Source organism: Amblyomma mixtum, chromosome 6, assembly GCF_055824585.1.
Source record: "Amblyomma mixtum isolate Tamu chromosome 6, ASM5582458v1, whole genome shotgun sequence".
NCBI lineage: Eukaryota > Metazoa > Arthropoda > Arachnida > Ixodida > Ixodidae > Amblyomma > Amblyomma mixtum.
The window spans coordinates 101,854,385-101,877,321 of record NC_143017.1 but is presented as its reverse complement, the minus strand read 5'-3'; the positions used below and the strand labels follow the sequence as shown (position 1 = coordinate 101,877,321).

General features: G+C 43.8%; 1 protein-coding gene across 5 annotated transcripts; it reads left to right on the top strand.

The window, feature by feature from the left end:
• Positions 1-439: 439 nt before the first annotated feature.
• On the top strand, positions 440-22,465 carry IFT57 (intraflagellar transport 57). 5 transcript variants are annotated; one of them, XR_016283566.1, is made up of 14 exons: positions 440-609; positions 823-992; positions 1,146-1,254; positions 1,878-1,931; positions 2,028-2,146; positions 6,152-6,245; positions 7,888-7,971; positions 9,976-10,101; positions 13,252-13,518; positions 15,978-16,044; positions 20,125-20,290; positions 20,986-21,064; positions 22,028-22,092; positions 22,183-22,465. XR_016283566.1 is itself a non-coding variant. In XM_089548535.1 (13 exons), the coding sequence occupies exons 2-12, from the start codon at positions 832-834 to the stop codon at positions 22,077-22,079; spliced, it is 1,299 nt and encodes a 432-aa protein (XP_089404661.1). In that variant the 5' UTR covers positions 440-609; positions 823-831; the 3' UTR covers positions 22,080-22,092; positions 22,183-22,465. The 5 variants fall into 5 exon arrangements, 3 of the variants coding, with proteins under 3 accessions (XP_089404661.1, XP_089404664.1, XP_089404663.1); XR_016283565.1 differs by having other exon boundaries at positions 20,986-21,074; XM_089548535.1 differs by lacking the exon at positions 20,986-21,064.
• The last annotated feature ends 472 nt before the right edge of the window (positions 22,466-22,937 follow it).

Genomic DNA, 22,937 nt, shown 5'->3' with positions numbered 1-22,937 from the left:
AACCCCCACCCCCTAGGAATTCAGGCACTGGACCATCCTGGGGAAACTCCAGGCCCATGGTAAAAGTACAACGACCCGTCTTCTTTCGTTTACTGCCTAGTCTTGGCTGCAGAGCCACAGAAAGTTGACCGGGAGTACAGTTCATTGTACTTACGCTGCGTAGTCGCGGTTCTTGCGAGTCAATTTACAACTTCTCAACGCCAACACGCGAAACCGAAACCATTTTCCCGTTGACTATTCTCGTACCATAGTTTCTATGCATTACCAAAAGGAAACGCTGGTGCCAACGTCTATGCGAATTTCTTAAAGAGCACTTCATCCACCGTAGAATTACCGGAAAGCATAGAGTTAAATTTATGTGCTTTTGTTTATAGTTTGTTATCACGTGTCTATGACGTGTTTCGGTGCGTGGCAGCAGCCCCCCCCCCCCCCCCCCCCCCTACCTCGCTGGTGCCACGCGCGTGGTGCAATGCCTTGGCAACCACTTTGTAAACAAATGGCTTGCGTTGAAAGACAGGGCAGGCGCTGGCCAAACCAACGCTGGGCCTGCTCATCTAAACACCGTGTTGGGTTAGACACCTGCGTTTACTTCACCTCGTCGTGTTATCGGTAGGACATAAAGCTTCCCGTGTTGTCTAGATATGTGAATTCTCGTGAGAGTCTTGATGTCTTCTGAAAGTGATTAAAAACATTTTATGGAGTTATCTGAACGCACTGCAATTTGTCTTATTGTTAAATATCCATCAGAATGACTAGCCAAGATTTGTATATGTAAAAAATGCACATTGTGAGCTTGCTAATTTCGGTTTACTTGTTTTTTAGCCTGCAACCATGTCGTCGAAAAAACGCGAGGAACCGGCAGGCGCTGACGAGGTCGGCCCCGGTCAAGCTTACCTACCGTTCGTCGTGATGGAAGACTTACTGGACAAACTGAAGCTTATAAACTACGACAGCGAATTCACTTCACAGTTTAAGATAAAACCTATTAGCAGGTAAGCAACTTGTTATTCTCTATTTGCAAGGTACCGCTGCTGTGGATTCGGATGAACTGATTCGGACTCGCATGTCGTACAAGAAACGTAAGGAGGTATTAATGTATCCTCACTACACAGTTTATTCCGAGCTCGACACTTGTACTATTTCAGGCACTACTTTGCTGTACCAACAAACCCGGGAGAACAGTTTTACATCTTCTCCTCTCTGGCTGCTTGGCTGATCCAGCAATCAGGAATAACCTTCGAGACACCACAGGAGGTAAGTTCTGCCGGCCGTCTTATCGTTTATACTGTTATATGAAATGCGTTTACTTCTGCTACTATGATTTGTGACAGTTATCGTCTCAAAACTTTTTGCACAGTGCGCTACTTATTCCTGTGGTGTGAATACTCTGTGCTCTTGAATTGTGCATGACCGGTAAGAAAGTTAAGTTTTCTTTCTGCTGCTGCTGCTATTTGGTGGCGTGACACTTATAAGAAAGAAATCTAGCTCACTTAATTTTTTTCTTTTACCTCTTTTAACAGTGACATTTCAGCAAAACAATTTCACATCCTGAGCATCGCTTGCAAAGCGATCATTTTGTGTTAAACTTTTGAAATTCCACTGATTGCAATTTCATTCTCCCTTGGGAGTTTCTGCTAAACCGTTGGACTACCATGTCATGGTTTAGCATTTATGTCTTCAAATGCACAACATGTTTATTTTCTAGTGTTTCTGTGGCTTCCACCAAAGCTCTAGTTCTGTTAGTAGCATATAAAGTGCTTTACATTATCTTCTGAGGTTTGAAAATGTTCCTCAAGGTACTTTTCATGCTCACATGCGCTATAATCTGATTATGTACACTATTACCTTTGAAACAAATATGGCATTTCCTTTTTCAGTCAGATGATCCCAATACCACAATATCCAACATTCTGGATGTGGTCAGAAGCATGGCAAGTTTCCACATTTGCTTTTTTTCTTCACGATGGAGCCTTCTGTCTAAGGCAGCACATTTCACTAACTTTTTGTTTAATCTGCTTGCTTCCCAGGGTACTTCTATTGACTTTCCTCCAAGCCGACTGAAGCAAGGCTGGGGAGAGCACGTAATATTTGTTCTGGATCATTTAGCCGATAAGGCACTCAAGAACAAGCACTTTGCCTGGAAAACGTGAGGGCTTTTAACTTTTTTAATCACTGCTTTCAGTACCTGCACGCACTGCACTTTATTTTCTTGTCAGGTGAACTGTACTCCTTAGAACTGTAGTACTTAGATGCTCCACAACAGTAAACTTTCACAACAGTAAACAGTGAACAATATGCTGAAATATTTTTTCATCTGTTTTGTGACGTTTTCAAGCTTTTGACTTGAAGAAGATGAAAAAAAAATGATTTTTTCATGGATGTACATGACATTTTTTTAGCATATTGGAAATAATGTTGTGATTACTGCCACAAATTTTCAGTTTATATCTCAAGAACATTGTTTTTTACAATTTATTTTTCCCATGAATTTTTGTGAAAAGTCTGCAGAGTTACCAAAATGTGCCAGAACGCTGGGCCAACATTCACTGCATTTGTACAGGCATGCTACAAGGGACCAAGACATGCTTAGCATTTTTTTTTTTTCGCAAAAAAAAAATCTAGTTTTGAGTTTTTGTGTTGCATTATCTGTAGGCAGTCGTGACTGGAAAAAAAATATTTCACACAAGAAATTTAAAATCGATAAAATTGGAATAGAAAGAATGGCTTGACCTGCAGTGTGGTTCTAGAAGTGCATCAAAACAAACGCTGTCAAAATAAACGAACGAGCAGCAAAGAAATCGGTTGCACAAAACGTGCAGCATGCGATAGAAACACTATTGAAAAAAAAAAAATTCATTGTTGACCACCTCATTTACTTCTCCTGAAGGTATCACGGCTGCAGCCCTTAGTGTCCTTTTGCATGCATTGTTTCGCGACTGCCTCTTTCCGTGCTTGGCGCACGACAAACTTTGCTGCACATCGATGGCATCCACCAATCAAGCCACTTTCTTCACATGCGCTGTCAGTGCTGCGAACCTGAAGAGCTCGGATGCGTGTCTCGACCATAAATTCACTCACGGCACCCTGCAAAAAAGCCTTGCCATGCTTGGCTGTTGGCGACATTGGCTTCCGGGCTAGCTTTTTAGAACGTCAGTCTATAATCGCAGAAGTTCGAACTTAAAGCGAGCACCTCCTCTATTTTATGGTGCTACTAAATCAGTACAGGATGTTTCACCTAGGACTGTCAGCAGTTATTAAAATATGTTTTTATTTATAAGAGCACTTTTTTTTGGCATAGCATTGTCAGTGGTGTAGTGCACACACACCACCTGATTAGTTTCTCTATATCTTCACAAAGCAATAACATTTCGTGCCACATGCTCCTGGGAGAAAGAAACGTACAGGAGACTTGCATTTATAATAGAACTGTGAGGGAAAATGAATTCTTCACATGTTTCTGCATCTAGCTCAGTGAACTTCCGAATTCCATGTTGTGCATCGTAATAGAATTTGGCCCTTTCGGTGGAACCAGTCTTCTCAAAACTTTTGTAATTTCCTGTATACTTCTTATGCAAAGGCTATTTTCAAACGTGCTCATGCTTTTTCACATTTTTTTCTGCTAGGGCTTTTCTGCATACTCAGCGAACTGTTTTCTTAACTTTTTTTTTTTCATTTCTGATGCTTCTTGCCCCGTTGCACGTTTAGATATGTTCTTTGCCTCATTTATGTTCTGTTTACTTTGTTCTTTATTTCTTCATTCCGTAGGAATCATAGCTTTGTGGGCACTTGACTGTGGCACCCCCGCTGCTGCACCTCTAATGCGTGTGAGTCACAAGTGTTGGCTGCTCACATCAGTCTGCAAGCACACATATATTGCTTCATTTTTAACATTCGGAACTCTTCCTCGTTCGGAGAACCAAAAGTGCAGAGGCTACACGCAAGCGTGTGCCTTTATAAAGCTATTGTGGGACCTTCAGTCAGTCCTGGCATTGTGGGACAAAAATGAACAGTCAGACACTCAGCCCTATGTACTTGGTTATACAGGCATAATGAAAGGAATGTAGTTACGCAATACTTTTACTTTTGTTTTTACTATCAGATTTCTGTTGTTCTCAGAAATTTTTCATTTGTGATGGTAATATTCAACATCGGTCTTAACAACGTGATAACAATGGACCTTTGTTCTGGGTCCTTGAATCCTAAACTGAATGGCTTGCTAACTTTAGATGTGAAATACGCCCCAAAGCTGCAACTTTTTGTTTGCCAGACTGCGATTAAGGGATGCTTGAAAAAGTATGCACTCTTTTACATGAAATCAGCCTGCCATTCACAATCCTTATGGTCACTGGCATGGTATATTTGACTACGGAATGAGTCCTCATATTAGCAAGAAGCGTCACGCTGCAGTCTCCCTCTTTTACAACGTAATATAAAATCTGGAGACCCTTGAATCTGCACGATGCAAAACTGTTCTATAGTATTGGCATAATCTTGAACTCTGGTGGACTGTCTGAACTACACTAATTATACTTTCATGGTTCATTACTCATGTTTTCTTTTTGAAAATGAGGATTTAAATTCTTCCTACATGCATGTCGAATTTCCTGAAGCAGACTAATTCTGATACCGGCCATGGTGGCTCAGTGGCTTTGGTGTTAGGCTGCTGAGCACAATGTCAGAGAAATGCTATGAGTAAAAATTGCAAGCTGGGCTAGTTGGTTGGTTGACATGCTTGAATGGTTGACAGCACGAAGGAAGGACGAAGGAAGAGAAGACACGACGAGCGCTGACTCGCAACTGAAACACTTTAGTAGGAAGAAAGGCATCGAAGAAAAGAAACATGTAGCACTGTGCATACCCAAGCGTAAAAAAAATTGGCAGTGGCTTAGCTCTGCTATGCCAGGATATATGTAGCGTGAGGTATTGATATGTCTTGGTTAAGCTTGTTGTTATTAGCTTGGTTTCCCCCCTGTTAAACCTTGAAATTCCAGTATGTGAAACTATGACTGAATTAAAGACGAGACAGTGTGCAGTATCAATTGTGAAGCCTTTATTTTATTTCTTATGGTTTCCCTTCTTGTTCTCCTCGTTGGTGAAGCCATGGGCTGTCGGCGTCACTGAAGTCATAGGATGTCGGCCTTTGTTGTGTTCATTGGGGTTGGCGTTAACAGGGTTTTGGCATTGGCATTGACAGCGTTTTACACTCCGATCATTTTAAGGAAAGGAAGTGTGCATAATGGCTCCCTGGGCCAGTGGACGCCTGAATCGTGCTTATAGGTATGTGGGGTGATGAGAGAGAGATGTGGGCTGCAGGCATTGACAAGGTTGTGCCAGAAACGCAGCGCTGGCTGTTTTTCTTATATGGAACATGGCACAGTAGCTGTGTATCCCTCGACATTTATACATGAGGCGCAATCTCCTCGCACATGCCCGCAGCCCGCAGCGGCGAGCACTTGCGAGGCATGCCAGCTGTTCGTAGTGACGTCACTTGCTCCTTGCACTGCGCAGTATGGTCGAGCAATAGAGAGCACGAGAAACGGCAAGACTGTGGCCAATGTAGCTCACGCTGCAAAAAAAGAAATGAGATAGTAGGATGAGATCATAGGCTCTCGTCGTGTGTTCTCTTCCATCATCCTTGTTGTTTTCTCATGCTGTTGAGCAGTCAAGAAATGCTCTCCTGGATGCAGCGACCCTGTTTCAATGGTAGCAAGATGCAACAACACCCCTGGCCTATTTGTTGTCAGTGCATGTTAAAAAGCTCCAGGAGGTCAAAATTGATTCATAACCCTACATTACGGCACCCCTGTTCGCCCATATGCAGCTTTGCGACGTTAAGCTGAACAAACCAACCAGACTGACTCTGATGGCCCTGTGTCATGTGTGAGTTTCATGTGTCGTTTGCAAAGCTAAGTAAATATCCTCACTTGTGTAGTGAGGAAAGCAGTAGTTATATAGAGATATTGGCAGAAGCCTTTGTCATTATGATTGCACTGAGCTCATTCTCAATGCTACCTGCAAAAGTTTTCTTGCAGCGGGTGGTCAGCAAAGCTAAGAGGAAAGTTGGCTGCCAACACACGCAAAACAAAAGAAAGAAGCATGGCTCATTCCTTCAGCTTATGCATATTATGCCCTTGCACGATCTTGCTTTAAGGCTGTTGCCACCAGAAGAACAGCTGGAGGAGGACTCCGTGGTCGATGATGCTGCTGAGGTGACCCTGGAAAAAATTGAAGAAGAGATGATGGAGGTGTGTTCTGCCTGCTCTTTCAGCAGCTTTTCTTCTTTGCAGCAGCCAGTCTCATGAAACAACGTACACACTTTCTATGCATCTTGTCCTGACACCTGCACCTGTATGCATTTGGTGAGAAGAAGCTGGCCCTTACTTTGTAATGTTCTAGGTGTGATAATGATTGGTAATACAGCTGAGCCCAGATATGTCGAACCCAGATATATCGAACACATCCATTATCCCCTTAAAAATCCCATCTAAAAGTATAGGAAAGCCGCAAAATATACCGGTCACCATATACCGGTCGCCAATATCGACGGTAGTTCGATGTATCGAACTCCAATTTCAGTTGAATTTCGCTGCGCCCCTGCTAGTAGCTTTTCTAATGGCACTCTTCAATAACTTTTCACGGACGGAAGGGGGTCAGGTACGTGGTTTTCGGCACCTGCTGGCAGCACTAGGTCTGTGAAACCGCGAGACAAAATTAACTAGTGTTTGCTTGAAGGTGCCCTTTGGTCAGGTGTTCTCAATTTCCATGCCGCGTTGCTGTCATGCGGTGAAGCCAACTAAACTAAGCTTAGCTGCAACTTTCACATGGCATGCTTTAGTCTCTTCGCTGCCAAAGGCGTTGCAGAAACCTTTATACATTAATTTTAATGAACGGTTATTTTTTTTACAGTGTACTGGTCAGACACCGTATGATTAGAACAGGATTAGACACATTATGATAGGCAGTAGCTGCTTCCAAAGCTTCAGATTGGATGCAATGCAAGTTCGGCCTAGCAACACCTACCGAGCAGTGTACTGCCAGCATGCCGGCGGGTGGCACAATGCTGCAAGAAGGGTGTCACTAGCATGGGTGCAATGTATTCTCGCTTCTAGTTAGGTTACATATAAGCTTACCTATTCCCATTTTTATATATAGAACTATTTCATGACCCCCTTCGAGTTCGATGTATCCGGGCTCAACTGCAATGTTAGTAAGGTATAAGAGCAGCATATTTGTGCCAGCAATACTGCTCAAGTTAAATCTTGACGTTTATTGCATTTCTGATTTCATGTTCAGCATGTGGATTTGGTTGTATTAATTGCATGTATTCATGTATGGCATTGAGTTTAAGCCAACATTACTGCGGTTCATATTGCATTTATCTTTGCTACAGATGCATAGCGTTTCATGTTTCCGTTCAGGTGGAGAGTGCATTCACAATCTTGGATTGTATGCTCATGAGCTTATAACATATTTTGTCAAATTATGTCGTAATAGCTGCCCAGAAAGCTTCAATATGCTATTTTGTGCATAAAGAAGGTCTGATAGTAAGCCAAAGTAGTTTGATAGTGATATCACAGATAGTGATAGCTAGTGATAGTGATAGCTTTCTTTTGTTTTTTGTTTTTTTTTTCAGGTCCAAGTTCTTGCAATTAACAGCTTATTTTCAACTATGCCACTCATTCATTTCTTGTCTACCATTACTGAGATGTGCAAACAGTCAGCATTCTCTTACTCTGGCTATGTTTGCCTGAATTATTTTAACCACTCATGAAGAGCACGAAGTTTTTATCACAAGTGCAGGTTTTTGCGAATGGATTCCACGAGTGGCCTTTGATATCGCATGCAGTGTTCATGTCTTGATACATTCTGCTCCTTTTAATTTCCTAGGAGCTAGCAGCAGATGATGAGGACGATGATGACGGCCCAGTGATGGACCTGGATGGCCTGAGAACGCTGTCCGCTGGCCGCATGGTGAGGACACCACGGCTCTTTTTCTCTGGTGAAAAAATTTCCTGAAAAGCGCCAGTAAAGAAAGCCATTTGGGAGCAGTTCTGAATGAGTCACGGTATTTGGTTGAGGAAAGAAGTGTGAGCCACATAAGGATTCTGGACTTCTTTCTGTGGTCAAGTTTGCCATGCATGCATGTGTTTATAGCGCATACATATCTCATGTAAAAAAATTTCACTGCGGTTTATTGATTAATTGTTGTTCACTGCGTTGGTTCTTACTTCTTTTGTTTTCACTTCTGCAGAATGCGTGTGCACAGCATTTCGAAAATAGCTGGGTGAAGAGATCTACAAGAGGGCAAAACAAATAGCATGTTTGCAGCGTACCTCTTGAATTTGCTTTCTTGAGGTTACCAGCGCAAAAGATGGGGGCGAATCTCCGCGGGGTCATCTGCAACATTGAGGTGTTGATGAGTGGCGACACCACGGGTTCCCGAGCATCCGCAGGGACATCCTCGCAGGGGGATGATGGCGAGCAGTGCGTCACCATGGACCCGAGCACCCGCACTGAGCCATGCGTGGCTCAGTCGCATCGGGGGAAAAGGGGATCCTGGTGGTTGAGCCGATGCCGAGCGTTTGGACCTTTAAGGCCCCTCGGCAGAGGCAACACACCACTTCAGCCCCAGCTTTAGACAACACCTCCGGCCTGACCTGACCGGGAGAAATCGGCAGTCGCCTTTTCCTATCTATCCTTCCCTCTATCTTTCACTTTCCTATCCCTTTCTCACAACTCTCCTGTCTCGTGCTCACTTCTTGGTTTTTCCATTTTTCCTGGCGGCGAGGATTAATCATGTGTGGCCAACTACCCTGATTTGCATCATATCTGGTTATAGTTGGGGTGTACAGCTGGTGTGGGCAGGTCTTGCATGCATGATGTTTGCTTTCCGGGAATACTGTTCCAAAGAGACCATCCGGTTTTGTGCTAAGTATCTTGTGATGTTTGTGGTTTTGTGCCAAGTTAAGTAAATAAATAAAAACAAATCCAACAAATATTGCCGTGACTAGGAGTCAAACCTGTGGCAACGCAAACAGATCAGTTTCGCTGGCCATTGCTCGAGGGCACTAGGCTATCGCCGCAGCCAATCATGCCTCGTGTTAAACTGCAACACGATAACTATAACATAATAAGGAAGTCATGTTCCTTTAAGGGGGGACGAGGGTCTTAAAACAGACCTTTTTATTTGTGGCTAGAATGTCATGAAATTTTGCACACAGATGCGTTTTTCTCTTCTGATTTCAAAAATGTAGTCATAATTGAGCTTGTGGTCTTAGATCAAAAGTTATCTGAAATTCTAGAGTGTAATTAGGTAATTTCTTACGCAGCTTTAATGAACTTTCTCAATGCATTTTGTTGCTTTTAATTACATGAATTGATAGCCAGCAAATTCCCATACCCGATGACATTCTTACATTTTTTTTTTAGGGTACGTATAAATAGCAATTTACAGTTAGCTTAACGAGTTGCCCTGTAAAATAGTGTGACCTCTTACTCTCGGCATAGTATGTCAGGATGACATGCCTTTAGAGAAAAACGAAGAATTTCATCGGGTATGGAAACTCTCTGGCTATCAATTCATGTAAATAAAAGCAACAAATTGCAATGAAAAAGTTCATTACAGCTGCGTAAGAAATTACCTAATTACATTCTGGACTTCGTAAGATCTAAGACCACCAGCTCAATTATGATTGCATATTTGGAATCAGAAAAGAAAAATGCATCTGTGCGCAAAATTTCATGAGATTCTAGCCATAAATAAAAAAGTTAGTTTTAAGACCCTCGTCCCGCCTTAACCCAAGTAACAACACATTCGTTGTTACTTAGGATCAAGTAGCAACGCATGTTGTTTCTTGATCCCCACCCCCTTTCCCCGGGAAAAAAAATACAAGAAAACACTCCCTGCCTGCAGGATGTGTGGAGATTTAGTCTTCCTGTGGTATGCTGGGAAGTGCAGCAGTCATCTTGTTGTAGGGTGGATCATCCCAGTCAAGCAAGCCCGAGGAGATCCTGCAGTCCACTGTGGACAGTGCTGAGTGGAAGTTGGAAGTGGAGAGGGTGCTGCCTCAGCTCAGGGTCACCATCCAGCCAGATGCCAAGGTCAGTGAGCTATGCTTAACCCTGGTCTCAATTTTACTCTTTTTTTTTTGTGAGCTGCATAGCATGTGAGCATGTGCGAGATATATGACGGTCTATTCTTACCAGCCCAAAAATGAGCTCTTGGGCATTATATTCGCTACAGTGGCAGGCAAGCTTTGGACATTCTTTTTGTTGTGGTGCAATCGCAACAAAGTACACTAATACATTAACGCTGATACACTAATGATCACTCACTGATGCTGACGGGTGCTGCTCTTTTCCTGCCCTTTGCACTGTGTAGCAAGCTGTACGTGCTGTCTAGCTCTGACCCTTCTCCGCTGCCATGATAGTGTGACTCATATTTCCGACGTAGAGTGGGACCGTGCAGTGGTCCAGGGACCCAAGGGGGGTCTAAACACACTTCCCATAATAAAGTTTTTCTCTCTCTCTCTGTCTCATATTCTTTGGGTAATGTACAGTAAGGATGAAATGCTTTTAGCTCTTGTGCCCTGCATTTTTATTCAAACTTGACATTGAAGCCTGCTTTGAATCTTTTTATGAAGGCCTGCTTTGGCCGATCTCTTGTAGCCAGCCCTCCTGCATCCAGCCAGCTTGAAGCCAGCACCAGCAGAACTACATTTTATATATTAACCCCGACGAAAGATACAATTGAATCTTGTTATGACAAAGGCAAAGAGGCCCTGCAATTTTATTGTTATTATGATTACTTCGTTACTGTTGCAAGTGGCTTTGGCCACAGCTATTGCAGGCCAGTGGGCGTACTTGCCATCATGTAGATTGATAAGAGCAGAGGGGTTTTGTGGTGTGGCTGGCAGTTGCCATCTTCCCTGAAATTAAATGGGGTAGTGATATGTGGGGTTTAACGTCCCGAAGTGACGCACAGACATTGAGGGGCACCATTGTGGAGGGCTCCAGATGAACTTAAACCGCCTGGGCCTCGTTAATGTGCTCTGACATCACGCAGTGCAGAGAAGCAGCGTTTTTGTGTTTCGCTTCCATCAAAATGCGATCACCACCATTGGGATCGATCCCAGAACTTTGGGATCAGCTGCTGAGCGCTAAAGCCACTGAGCCACCATGGCGAGTTGAAATCGTAATGCCTTTTCTTTATATCGTGTTCGGCAAAATAAATATAAGGTATTTTCTTTGCTGCAAGAAAGTGGCATTCAAAAGAAGAAGTCCGTATAATTTGCCTTTACTGAGTCTTGTTCAAGCTAAAGGTTAAATTCACAGTAGCTGCTGTGATTACAAAATTGTCGTTATCTGGTTTGTAGCACATACAATGTCATTTTTGGTAAACTCTTTTATCTCCAGAAGCTGTTTGTTTGTTTGTTTGTTTGTTTGTTTGTTTGTTTGTTTGTGGTGTTTTAACGTCCCAAAGCGACTCAGGCTATGAGGGATGCCATAGTGAAGGGCTCCGGAAATTTCGACCACCTGGGGTTCTTTAATGCGCACTGACATCACACAGTACATGGGCTTCTAGAATTTCGCCTCCATCGCAATTTGACCACCATGTCTGGGATCGAACCTGTGTCTTTCAGGCCAGCAGCCGAGTGCCATAACCACTCAGCCACTGCTGTGGCTCCAGTAAACTGTGTCTGCGCTAGCACTCACATTCTCACAAAACAATTTGCAGTCAGGTGCAGTACTGGCACCATAGAGTGCCTTTCATAATGCTGCTACTACTTTGTCTTATGGAGTACGTTCTTCAGGCATGGTGGGTCAGCCTGATGTCATAGGGGACATAGACTTTTTATCGACTACGAGAAGTGGCATCTCCTCTGACCTGTCCATGTTAGTGCACAGTGGCACGATGATACACGTTTTGCTTTGCTTACCACCATGACAGTGCTTACTTCTCAGGAGTGAGGTCTTGTGGGTCAACACAGCTCTCGGTTTCTTTTTTGCAAGCGCTTGCTAATTGCAGCATTTCAAGGAGTGTTACAGTATCATAAAAGTGGTCAATCTCAGTCCATGAACTGGGGAAGCCCAAGTCAGGAAAAAGTAATGTTGGATTTCTGCTGGAAAAGTACAGTGAAAGAGATGTTCTTAATGTTGATTAGCCTGCTCTGTTCTTCCAGACGTGTTGTGTCCGATGCCTCTCACTTCCCTTTGAAGCTATGCCCCAGTCACTGGCAGATTACTTCTGCATTATGTGACACCTTAGATGTGAATGTATATTGCGAAACAAAGCCGCGGTGGTGGCTCAGTGGTTATGGCGCTCGGCTGCTGACCTGAAAGACGTGGATCCTGGCCACGGCGGTCGAATTTTGATGGAGGTGAAATTCTAGAGGCCTGTGTACTGTGCGATGTCAGCGCACGTTAAAAAACCCTAGGCGGTTGAAAGTTCCGAAGCCCTTCACTACGGCGTCCCTCATACCCGGAGTCGCTTTGGGACATTAGACCCCCCTAAACCATATTGCGAAACACCTGCCCCTGTGATATATACTGTCACGAAACGGACCCCTTACCTGCACTAACTTATTCGTTTGGGCAATTTTTTCTTTCAGAACAGTTGATTGTTGTGACATACTTTCTAGCCGTTTGCCTTTGCTCTTGAATGCACACATGGTATTTTTCCTCCTTAAAATCTCGTGAGGGATAACGAGGTCATCCTAACCCCATGCTGCCTTATCCCATCCTCTTTTAAGCTAGTTTTTTCTGCTCTCATTTATCATGTGGTTACACATCATTTGCTGCCTTCTGTGAATTGTATGTACTGGTCATTTTGTTGTGCTGATTATGACTGCTCTTTCCCCTTGGGATTTTCTGCCTTCACTACGGCAACATAAAATTAAAGCATAGGTGGTGCTGGGCAGGCCAAGAAACAAGCCTCTGGTGAGACAACGTGAAAGATTTAGTATTGGCAATGCTCACACTTTTCTGATATCTCGGGCATAATTCAAACAGCGAAAAGCACTGCACACAGCAAGTAGGAGGACTAACTTTAGAATGAACAAAAGCTTCGTAGTGAGGAAAGGTGGAGAGCTGGGGTAGTACATCTCTGGCCTACTATTCCACAGTAGGGAAGAAGGGAAGGAAAAAGGACAGAAATAATACAGCAAAGCCCAGGAACAAATTTGCAGAGTCTTTGTGTGCATAGCTGTCTTCCAGAATGGATGGGCAGTGACAATCCTTATGGCTTCGCAGGACTGGCGTGGTCACCTGGAGCTGATCCACCAACAGCGGCAGGAGTTGGATGAGGGCTTGCGGTTGACGAGGGTCCAACTCGAGAGACTGTCAGCTGGGCTCAGTTCGGCTCTTGACAAGCTAGCGAGCCGTGAGAAGTACCTCAACGCACAGCTGGAGGTGCCCCTGGCGCAGTACCGATCAGTGCAGGAGGCCCTGGCATGCACCCGAGAACACTACCGCACCGTCAGCGGTGGCATCACAGATCGCTCGCGCACACTGGCACAGGTTGGTTGCTCTAGTAATGCCTTGCTTGGGTAAAAGAAGTGCGGGCGCAAAATTTTTAGTGCGGTAGCACCACTAGGCATGCTTTTCAATTTCGGGCATACGTGGATACTATCAGGGACAACAGTTTGCGGGACGCAAGTTCTTGGAAAAACTCTTATTGTAGCTCTACCTTGCTGCCCAGTCGCCTGATGTTACCAGAGGAAGGAGCATTTAGGCCTTTAATACCTTTATACAATATCAGGTGACGGGTAGCGAGTTGTAGCTACAGTAAATAATTTTCCAAAAACTCATGTCCCGCAAACTTTTGTGCCTGATAGTACATCCCTCAAGCCTGCTTTCTTGCAGACTGCCTTCACCTGAGTGAAGGCCTTCATGGTAAATGCCTTCAGGGTAAAGACCTTTAAGGCAAAAGCCGTTAGGTCAAAGGCCTTATGGTAAGGGCCTTTAGGGTGAATGACATCATGTTAAACGCCTTCTGGGTAAAGGTCTTTAGGTCAAAGGCCTTTGTGGTAAAGGCCTTTAGGTCAATGCCTCTAGCACGTAAGGGCTTTAAAGGAGTATAGACACCTAATTTTTGGGTGCTCGTTTTCTTTTTTATAATGAGGTGTAAGGCATTATTATACAATGATTATCGCATGGTATCCTCCTAACACCGCTAAATAATTTATAGTCAAATTTCTTTCTCTTGCTGTTTCGATTTCGGTTTCAACAGCCAAACAATGGCTGTGACATTAAAGAGAGGCTATAGGTCACGTGAGGCATGAAAAACTGCACTATAATCAGTACTTCTACATACATTGTCACTCCGGCTCTTGAGGAAGGCTGGCTTCAGCACTGCAGCAATTATATCAGAGTTTTTCCATGCCTCACATGACCTATAACCTCTCTTTGCCGTCACAGCCATCATTCAGCTGTTGAAATCGAAACCGAAACAGCACGTCAGAAAAGTTCGATTAAAAATTATTTAGCGGTCAGAGGCAAATACCACATGGTGATTCATGCATAGTAGTGTCCTCCACATCATTATAGAAAAGAAAACATGCCACAAAAATTAAGTGTCTATATTCCTTAAGTGCCCACCGTTAGTGCTATGCACGATGTTCCGCACTTAGCCATGCTAAATCGTCTGCGACTATTTTGTTATGTTTTATTCTTTAGACAGATGCATATAAATTATTAGCATACACGGATCACCACACTGAATTTGGCTATGCCTGGCAAGGAATTTTTCATTGAATTTCTTCAGCAGTGTAATTTCAGTTTTAATTTCAGCAGCCGAATGACATCAAAATTCATTTGAGGTCTCCCGAGGCATGAATTACTGAACTGCTATATAAGCACTGCTTGGTTGTTTCAGTTCACTGGAACTCTTATACCAGCTTGCCCCAAGAGCACAAATGGCGACTTATGGAAAGTTGTGTAATGACTTGAAGGCAGGCTTGAAGGCCGCAGCAGCAAGGATTACACTGTCTGCAGTGAAAAAAAGATAAACGGAGGCAGAGGGGAAACTGTATTCTTTTGCAAGACGTGGGACTGGGATGGCCTCCACCCAGGAGAGTGCTTCAAGAGGTTCCACACTTCAAAGAAGTTCCGCTGAAGCCCTAGAGCAACTGAAGAAAAATGCCATCATTAAATTTTTATAACCAAGTCATGTCGTGGCACTCCCTTTCTTTGCGAGGAGCTAGAAGGCTCAAAAGAATGCTGACCGGTGCTGTAGTCAGTGGGGAAACTACACCTGACCAGAAAGGGTTAATCCAAAACTACATTGGAGAAGAAATTCAGTTATAAATTATTTAATTGGTGCTGGCAAATTCTGGGTGGCGATTTATCAATACAAAAAAAGTTTACTCGGAACCAAATTTCGATATCTGTACTCCTTTTAAGCGAAAACTTAGTCTATTCAGAGAGATCTTCCTGAGCATTACCTGTGCTGTTAAAGGGAGTCACTCAGAATTGTTCAACATTTAAAGGCAACGGAGAGAATGCATTATTCAAAAACACATTTGTTCAAGACAGTTAGTTGAAAGCATGCAGTGCAAAAGTACTCCCCTGTAAACAAAGCACACATTATTTAAACAAAGGCTGCACAGGAACTGAATGCATATGCCGGCCTGTCGCGTTTTATTGCACAGCTCTGATGCAGCACTACTGGTTGGTGAGGGTGCTAAATATGGACCACTAGTGGGTCAGTGCTGGTTCACCTTTTGCTGTTGAGATCTGTGTACTGTATGAAGCATTAACACAGCATTGTATGGACATGACCATTGCATGGATGCGTGTCTTCTCAAGTTCAATAGTGGGACCCATAACTGAACCTTTTTTGTTGAAGCTTTTCTTGCAGCAATGGTGTTGTATCCTAATGTGACAGGCACGCAAGTCTGGCAGCTGATTGGATGATGATGACGATGGTTGCAGCTCAGTTGCCGTGCTTCGACTTGAGAGCTGCTCATTTCTTGCAGATCACAGAAGAGCTTGAGCAGGTGAAGCAGGAAATGGAGGAGAGGGGCTCGAGCATGACAGATGGAAGTGAGTTCCCTGGCCACACATTCTTGTCTCGGGTTTTGGCATCAGAATATCGCGGGTGACAACAACAGACTGCAACTATTGGTCAGCCAGTTTTCCTTGTGCAACTAGGTGTTCACTTTAGAAGGCCATACCAAATTGCTTTGCTGATTCCTGGATGTTGCACAAAAAAAAAAGAACCAGAGATTCCCACTGTTGCTTGCATCTCACTTTCTGTGTTCGTGGAACTTTTTGAGGACTGGGGCCATGATTCACCTTGTACTAGATGTGCTCTAAGGGAATATACTAATTGCTTGCAGAAATAGGCACCATTTTGCAAAGGCACGTGGACAGTAACCACAACGACGTTGCTTGGTTTGAATAATTTGGCTGTTCTTTCAGAAGCTTGCGAGTCTAAAATCAGACGCAACTTGAGTCTGCAGTGACCACCACACAGCATTCCTCTGTGACAAAATGCTGTCTGCTGTGAAAGCTTTTCTTGTTACCGAAACAAAAAGCAGAATACCAGAAGGGGTAGATAAGCTCTCTTGTTATTTGAAAGCGATATGATTTCATATTTATCACTGCTGTACAAAATCTTCTCGCCATGTAGCAGCCACGTGCACCTCGAAGTAAAAACACCTGTTTATGGGCTGCTCCCGTGACCTGCTAGCTGAATCAAACCCTAAGTCTGGAACAATGCGCTCATAGTGCATTAGGATGCTAGGCATCTTAGCACGGTTATGAGGGGAACAGGTTACGCTTGCGCTGAAGCCGATGCTTTTAGAAATTTATCTCCAAAATTGTTGCCTCACGAGCCTCTGAATAGGATGGCATGCAGTGCTCTCGCATGCTGTGTCCCCCCACCCTAAGCGAAGGGTGGGAGGTCAGGACCCCCCCCCCCCCTCCCCCCCCGCGATTTATGCCGCTGGTGTAAAGGTACTGTAAAAACTTGTGGAAGGGCCACACTTTTTTTCTTAAATTCAGGTGTGAATTTCGAAGGTGCGGCTCATACACGAATTTAAAAGAAAACTTATAACTGCATTTTTTCTCAATTATCTAGTCCAAAACGAGGTGTGGAGCCCATGCACGGGTGTGGCCCTTACACATGATTATGCAGTAATTCGCTCAAAGGACCTTTTTCAACTCTGTTTCGCTGTAGTATACATGTTTACAGATGCTTCAGCTTCCTATGCCACGTAAAATGTCGCCTTGCTCAGAATTCCTTAGGTGCTTCTGCAAGCTTTGTGATGCTGAAGTTTGAGCAGCGTCAACAGCTTTGCTTGTCAATGCTTGTCAGATCAGTAGCTGCTTATGATGGTAGCAGGAGTTTATCAGCTTTTTCTTTACAGCAGACGGTTCATTTTCCTGCCTTTTAGTTTTTTTGCAAGCATCGCTTCCTGTTGTAATTGTAGTCTCCTCATTTTTCCATTGCATGGAGTGAGTGGTTAGCACTCACTTCAAAAGTTTGCATGAACTGAAATGCGCTACTTAAGCAGTTTTGTTAATAAATCAGTTTTGTTTTTCTTCACACATGTATCGTGAACGGTCAAAATGTTTTCACACTGTTCACTTTACGTGGGAATTTTACCTAACGCGAAATTGATGTTGATAATGCTAGCACTGCGTACCTAATGGAGCTTGATTTGCTGGTGCCAACTTCACGTATTGAATGTACAAGAGAACTGTGACAACCTATGGTACATTTACGTTCATCATTAAGCCCTTTGTTTACGAAACGCTTCTTCGAATTTCGTGTGACTGATTATTACTCAAAAATACATTTGGACAGCTTGACAGAACTGCATAACCAGTGGGTTCTAGCTGAACATTCAGATCACCTCCTGGGGTCATTATCTGATTCCGAAATAAAGTGTTTTTGACTGATTCGAGAGCTTCTCACATATTGCTGTGAAAGTTTTCTTCATGCCAGTATAAGCGTAGTTACCCTTGTTGTGTTGTAGGTCTAAGGTATGACACACGGAAGGCCTTTGGCACACAATTACTATCTATAGAGAACTCGTCTGACTTTGCAGCCCTCTCTTTTTCAGTTTTTGAGGTACAGGCTTCTTCAAGTTCACATAAATGGCACTAAACAATTGAAAGTATCTGATGTACTTCAGAAAAAAAATTCATTTTTGAGTTCTTGCTCCTTAGCGAAATTGGGCATCAAAGGGTGAAGTTGACTGGTGATGCCAAACCCCTATGTACAGCCCTCATAGATTACAATAAAGCATTTGACTCAGCGGGAACCTTAGTGGTCATGCAGGCATTGCGGAATCAGGGTGTAGAAGAGCCTTGTGCAAAAATACTGGAAGATACCTATAATGGCTACAAGCTACCTTAGTCCTTCATAAAGTCAACAAAATATTTCCTATAAGGAAGGGTGTCAGGCAGGGAGACATGATCTCACCAATGCTATTGACTGCCTGTTGTTTGCAAGAGGATTCAGAGGCTTGGATTGGGAACATTTGGGGATAAGAGTTTAATGGAGAATACCTAAGTACTCTGCGATTCACTGATAACATTGCCTTGGTATTTGTCTCAGGAGATGAACTGCAAAGCGTGATCAATGAGTTAGACAGGTAGAGCAGAACGCTGGGTCTAAAAATTAATATGCAGAAAACCAAAGTAGTGTTCAACAGTTTCGCAAGGAAACGGCAGTTTACAATTGTTAGCGAGGCTCTGAAAGTGGTTAGGTGGTACATCTACATAGGACGCCCTTGCACCAAAAGACCTATCATCATCATCATCATCATCACATCTTCATAGGGCAGGTAGTGACCGCAGATCCGGATCATGAGAGGGAAATAACTAGAAGAATAAGAATGAGGTGGAGTGGATTTGGCCAGTTTTTTCAGATCATGGCTGGCAGTTTACCAATATCCCTCAGGAGAAAAGTATATAACAGCTTTATCTTATCTATACTCACCTATGAGGCTGAAAATGGAGGTTAACAAAAAGGGTTCAATTTAAATTGAGGACAGTGCAGCGAGCTATGGAAAGGAAAATAATAGGTGCGTTGCTAAGGGACAGGAAGAGGGCAGAGTGTGTCAGACAACAAACGTGGATTAGTGACATCCTAGTCGAAATCAAGAAGAAATGAGCGTGGGCAGGGCATGTAATGCGAAGACAAGATAACCGATGGTCATTGAGGGTAATGGACTAGATACCAAAAGAAGGCAAGTGTAGCAAGGTTTGGCAGAAAGTTAGGTGGGTATATGAGATAAAGAAGTTTGCGGGGATACGGACGGTGGCCGCAGCTGGCACTGGACAGAATTAATTGGCGAGGTATGGGGAGAAGCCTTTGTCCTGCAGTGGACGTAGTCAGGCTGATGATTATGGTTATGATGATGGTGCATATCATCCCACAGATTGGTTGGAGTATTCTGATCATTGGTTGGAGTAGTCTGATTAGTATATGCGTCAATCATTTGGCATCCCTACCAAACCACCCCCACCAATATACTTGAAGCCGTCCAGAATAAAGCCGCGCGATTCATCTTATCATCGTACTTGAGATTTCAAAGCGTTTCATCTTTGAAGTAAGAGCTCAACATGCCGCCCCTTGCAATGCGCAGAAAATTTGCCAGATTATCTTTTTTTCACACTCTCTTTCGCAGCAGTACATCATTTGCCCGGTCGCACATCTTACCGCCACCTCATACTTCACGCCGCACCGATCATATCTACAAAGTTAACCCCATCTTCACTCGTACGGAAAAGTACAAGAATTCGCCTTTAACCTTGTCAATAAAAGAATGGAATGAGTTGCCCTCCAGTATCGCTACCATAACCCAGTTTTCCTTATTTCAATCGGAATTGCTAACATATCTGGAATCCCAGCGCGTTCAGTAACCAGATTTGCTTTTATGTCACTTACTGGCAAACTAGTATGTTCTCTTTCTTTGTTATTTGTGCATTTTTTTGTAACAGTTTTTACGTTGTGTTCTTTTGTAACAGTTTTTACGTTGTGTGCTTTTTTGCCTGTGAAAATTGTGCTCTGATTTGTCCCCCCCTATGTAATGCCCCCAGTGGGCCCTTAGGGTATTTGAATAAATAAATAAAATAAATGTCTGATCAGTGTTCCCTCGGCCTTTCCAGCTCCCCTGGTGAACATCCGCAAAGCACTGGCTCGCCTCAAGGTTGAGCTCACGCAGATGGATGTGCGGATCGGTGTGGCTGTGCACACTCTCCTGCAGGCCAGGATCAAGGAGAAGGGAAACCTGCGAGACATCACAGACGCACCTGCTGCCAGCTACGACTCCGTGTACTGACCCCTCTGGCCTAATCAAAAAAGCATGTTGTATTGAAGGTGTCCCTTGGCTTTATTGGTCGGGGCAAGTGTATCAGTTCTGAAACCAGAATTGATTTTCTCAAGCACTACTGAAATTGATCAGCCCCCAACTTTACATTATCCTTCCCTTCACCTTGGCTGCGTATGGAGAGACTAAAGTCTGCAGGAAACCTGTTTGCGCTGCCACCTCTGAAGCCTGCCACGCGTTTGTTCTCGTTTCTGTGGTATTATCCCAGGAAAGTAGACAGCACTTAATGGGACAGCACCACTGCAGTATGCCTAGCTTTGCATAATAAAAAACAAATCTGCCCTTTCTCTTTTATATATATATATATATATATATATATATATGCATTCAACCTAAAGAATGCACAGTACACACACAGTTGGAACGAACATGGATACGATCACTTTGGGCTTAACCTGCTGGATTAAAACTCAGCAGCAGTTTATATTTCCAAGATGGCCAGCTGGCCCATTGGCTTAAGAGATAATAGCACGAGAAACAATTCATAAGTCCTGTTTGGCCTATGTGAAAGCGCTCACTTTCATCGACATTGGCTGTGCAGCTGAAGTGCTTGTGACATGATGTTAAGAATGGTGATGCTGATTGCAGGTCATCAATTAGAAGTGGGATTTCAGCTTCCACACGACCGCTTTTCTTACAGTTGCCTGCAGTTGTGAAAGCAGATTACAGAGGCCTGTTTCAGCACAAGACAGGTGGTAGATGATCATCACTGTGATACAGTAAGCAAAGGTAACCTTTACCATTGGTACTGTGCCTAAAATATACCGGCTAGTGTGCCAACCGAGAGCACTGAGGTGGCGCTGGGGCAATGACTGTCAGCAGCTGCCGACTGGGATTGTGCTAAAGCCCAAGTGCGCTGCACCTTCCTAGCGAAATATGTGGTCGCTGATTTGTTTTATTCCTTTATTTGCAGCACAGACCATATTGAACTACATATTAACTTGCAATAAATGCATCACAGCAAGCAAACTGCAATCCTTTCCGTAGCGTCACAGTGTGACACACACTGTGACAACACATGTCTGTGTTGTGTGACAATCGGATGGTACACGAGACAAATGACTTGCACCAAATTAATTTAAGCACTCATGCACATGGCAACGGCGGCTACGCTAAGTGATATCATCTGCTAAGCGAGATTGTCAGCTGGTGATACACAGATATATGTATATAAATACTTGAGGCCACACCCTTTGTAGCACACTCTCTGTTAGCTGTGTGCTCAAACAGTGACTGTTGGCAGTCACCGAAAACTGCGCCCCTTTTCCTGTGGCAAGTTGCCGCTGCTTGGCAAACTAGCCAGTATATTCTAGACACTGTACCATTTGGGATATAAATTACTAAGTGTGGTATGAAGTTCATATTATTGCCACCTGCAAATAGGGACGCTGTTACACTTGACGTTGGAATGGGAGTGCCCTCTTTCCTCGAATATTGTGAGGCGTTAAAGATAGGAAGCAACAGCATACATGATGCCACAAGGGCATTGAAGCCATAATGGCACCGCCCATGGCAGATGTTGCAGTGATTTGTCTTGTTTGATTGGGATCAACTAAAGAAAGCTGGTGGTGGTGTATGGGAATAATTTCCCAGTTTAATGACCCTTTCGGTAAATGGTGTACTCCAGTGTGGCAAGAGTGATTCAGAGATGGGAAAATTGACGGTTAGTCATCTCAATGCAGAGCCCTACATTGCACCACAAATGGAAGCCTGTGTGGTCTGCAGACCAGTTGACTGCTGTTGAAGGGTACGAATTTGTGCTCTACATGGCTCATAATGACTTAGCTTGACATGGGTTGCTGCATGCTATGCTATGGACGCCTTTGCATCGATGCAGAAAGAGCTCCGAAGGGAAGCTGCCACCAACCTGTTTCAGCTCTGTGGAAGTGATTCTGAAGAGTTGCGTGGTTGTCCGGTCACAGTGAACGAGTGGTGGACTTACCACAATGACAAGCACTACAAGAGACCACGTGGTATACTGTCTTCATGGTGGAGTCCTCGAGCAAAAGCACTGCAAGAAGCTCACAATGGGCTTGCAACTGCTGCATAGCAATGCCCTAGCTGATTATGGACAGCAGGTCACACATGATGTTTCGTTTAAAATTTGAAATCTTGCCTCATTCTTGTTTACCCCAGTCTTACACCTTCCGGTTCCTTTCTGCCTCTGTGCATGAGTTGGCCGCATGGGAGGCATTTTCAGGGTGACAGTGATACAATTTCAAGGTGGAACAGACCTGCAACAAGCGAAATGACAAGCTCTGTGACAGTGACCTCTGCTAGTTTGCACCTTAGTTCCTGCAATCCGCAGCCTTGGATATTGAGGATGTAGAGAAAAAATAGACTTCCACCAATGCCAAGTTTCTGACTCTTCGTGGCACAATACAAACATTACGACCACCCTTCATAGAGGCACCACATGCAGTCTTTCTCTAACTGTGCACTTTCTTGCTATCAGTTTCATGTGGCGTTGTGTGCGCTTAACCAGAGTACTTTGTATCATATGTTGCCTTCAGAGGTCATGGTAGTGCTGCTTTTACTTCTCAGCATTTCTAGTCTCTTTGATGTTTACATGATTGCAGTGGTAAATGGGCA

Bases quoted from the DNA above. Each gene is read 5' to 3' on its own strand.
- IFT57 (XM_089548535.1), top strand. From the start codon at position 832: ATGTCGTCGAAAAAACGCGAGGAACCGGCAGGCGCTGACGAGGTCGGC. The intron at 993-1,145 runs GTAAGCAACTTG...GTACTATTTCAG, and splicing joins AAGATAAAACCTATTAGCAG to GCACTACTTTGCTGTACCAA. The intron at 2,147-6,151 runs GTGAGGGCTTTT...TCTTGCTTTAAG, and splicing joins AAGCACTTTGCCTGGAAAAC to GCTGTTGCCACCAGAAGAAC.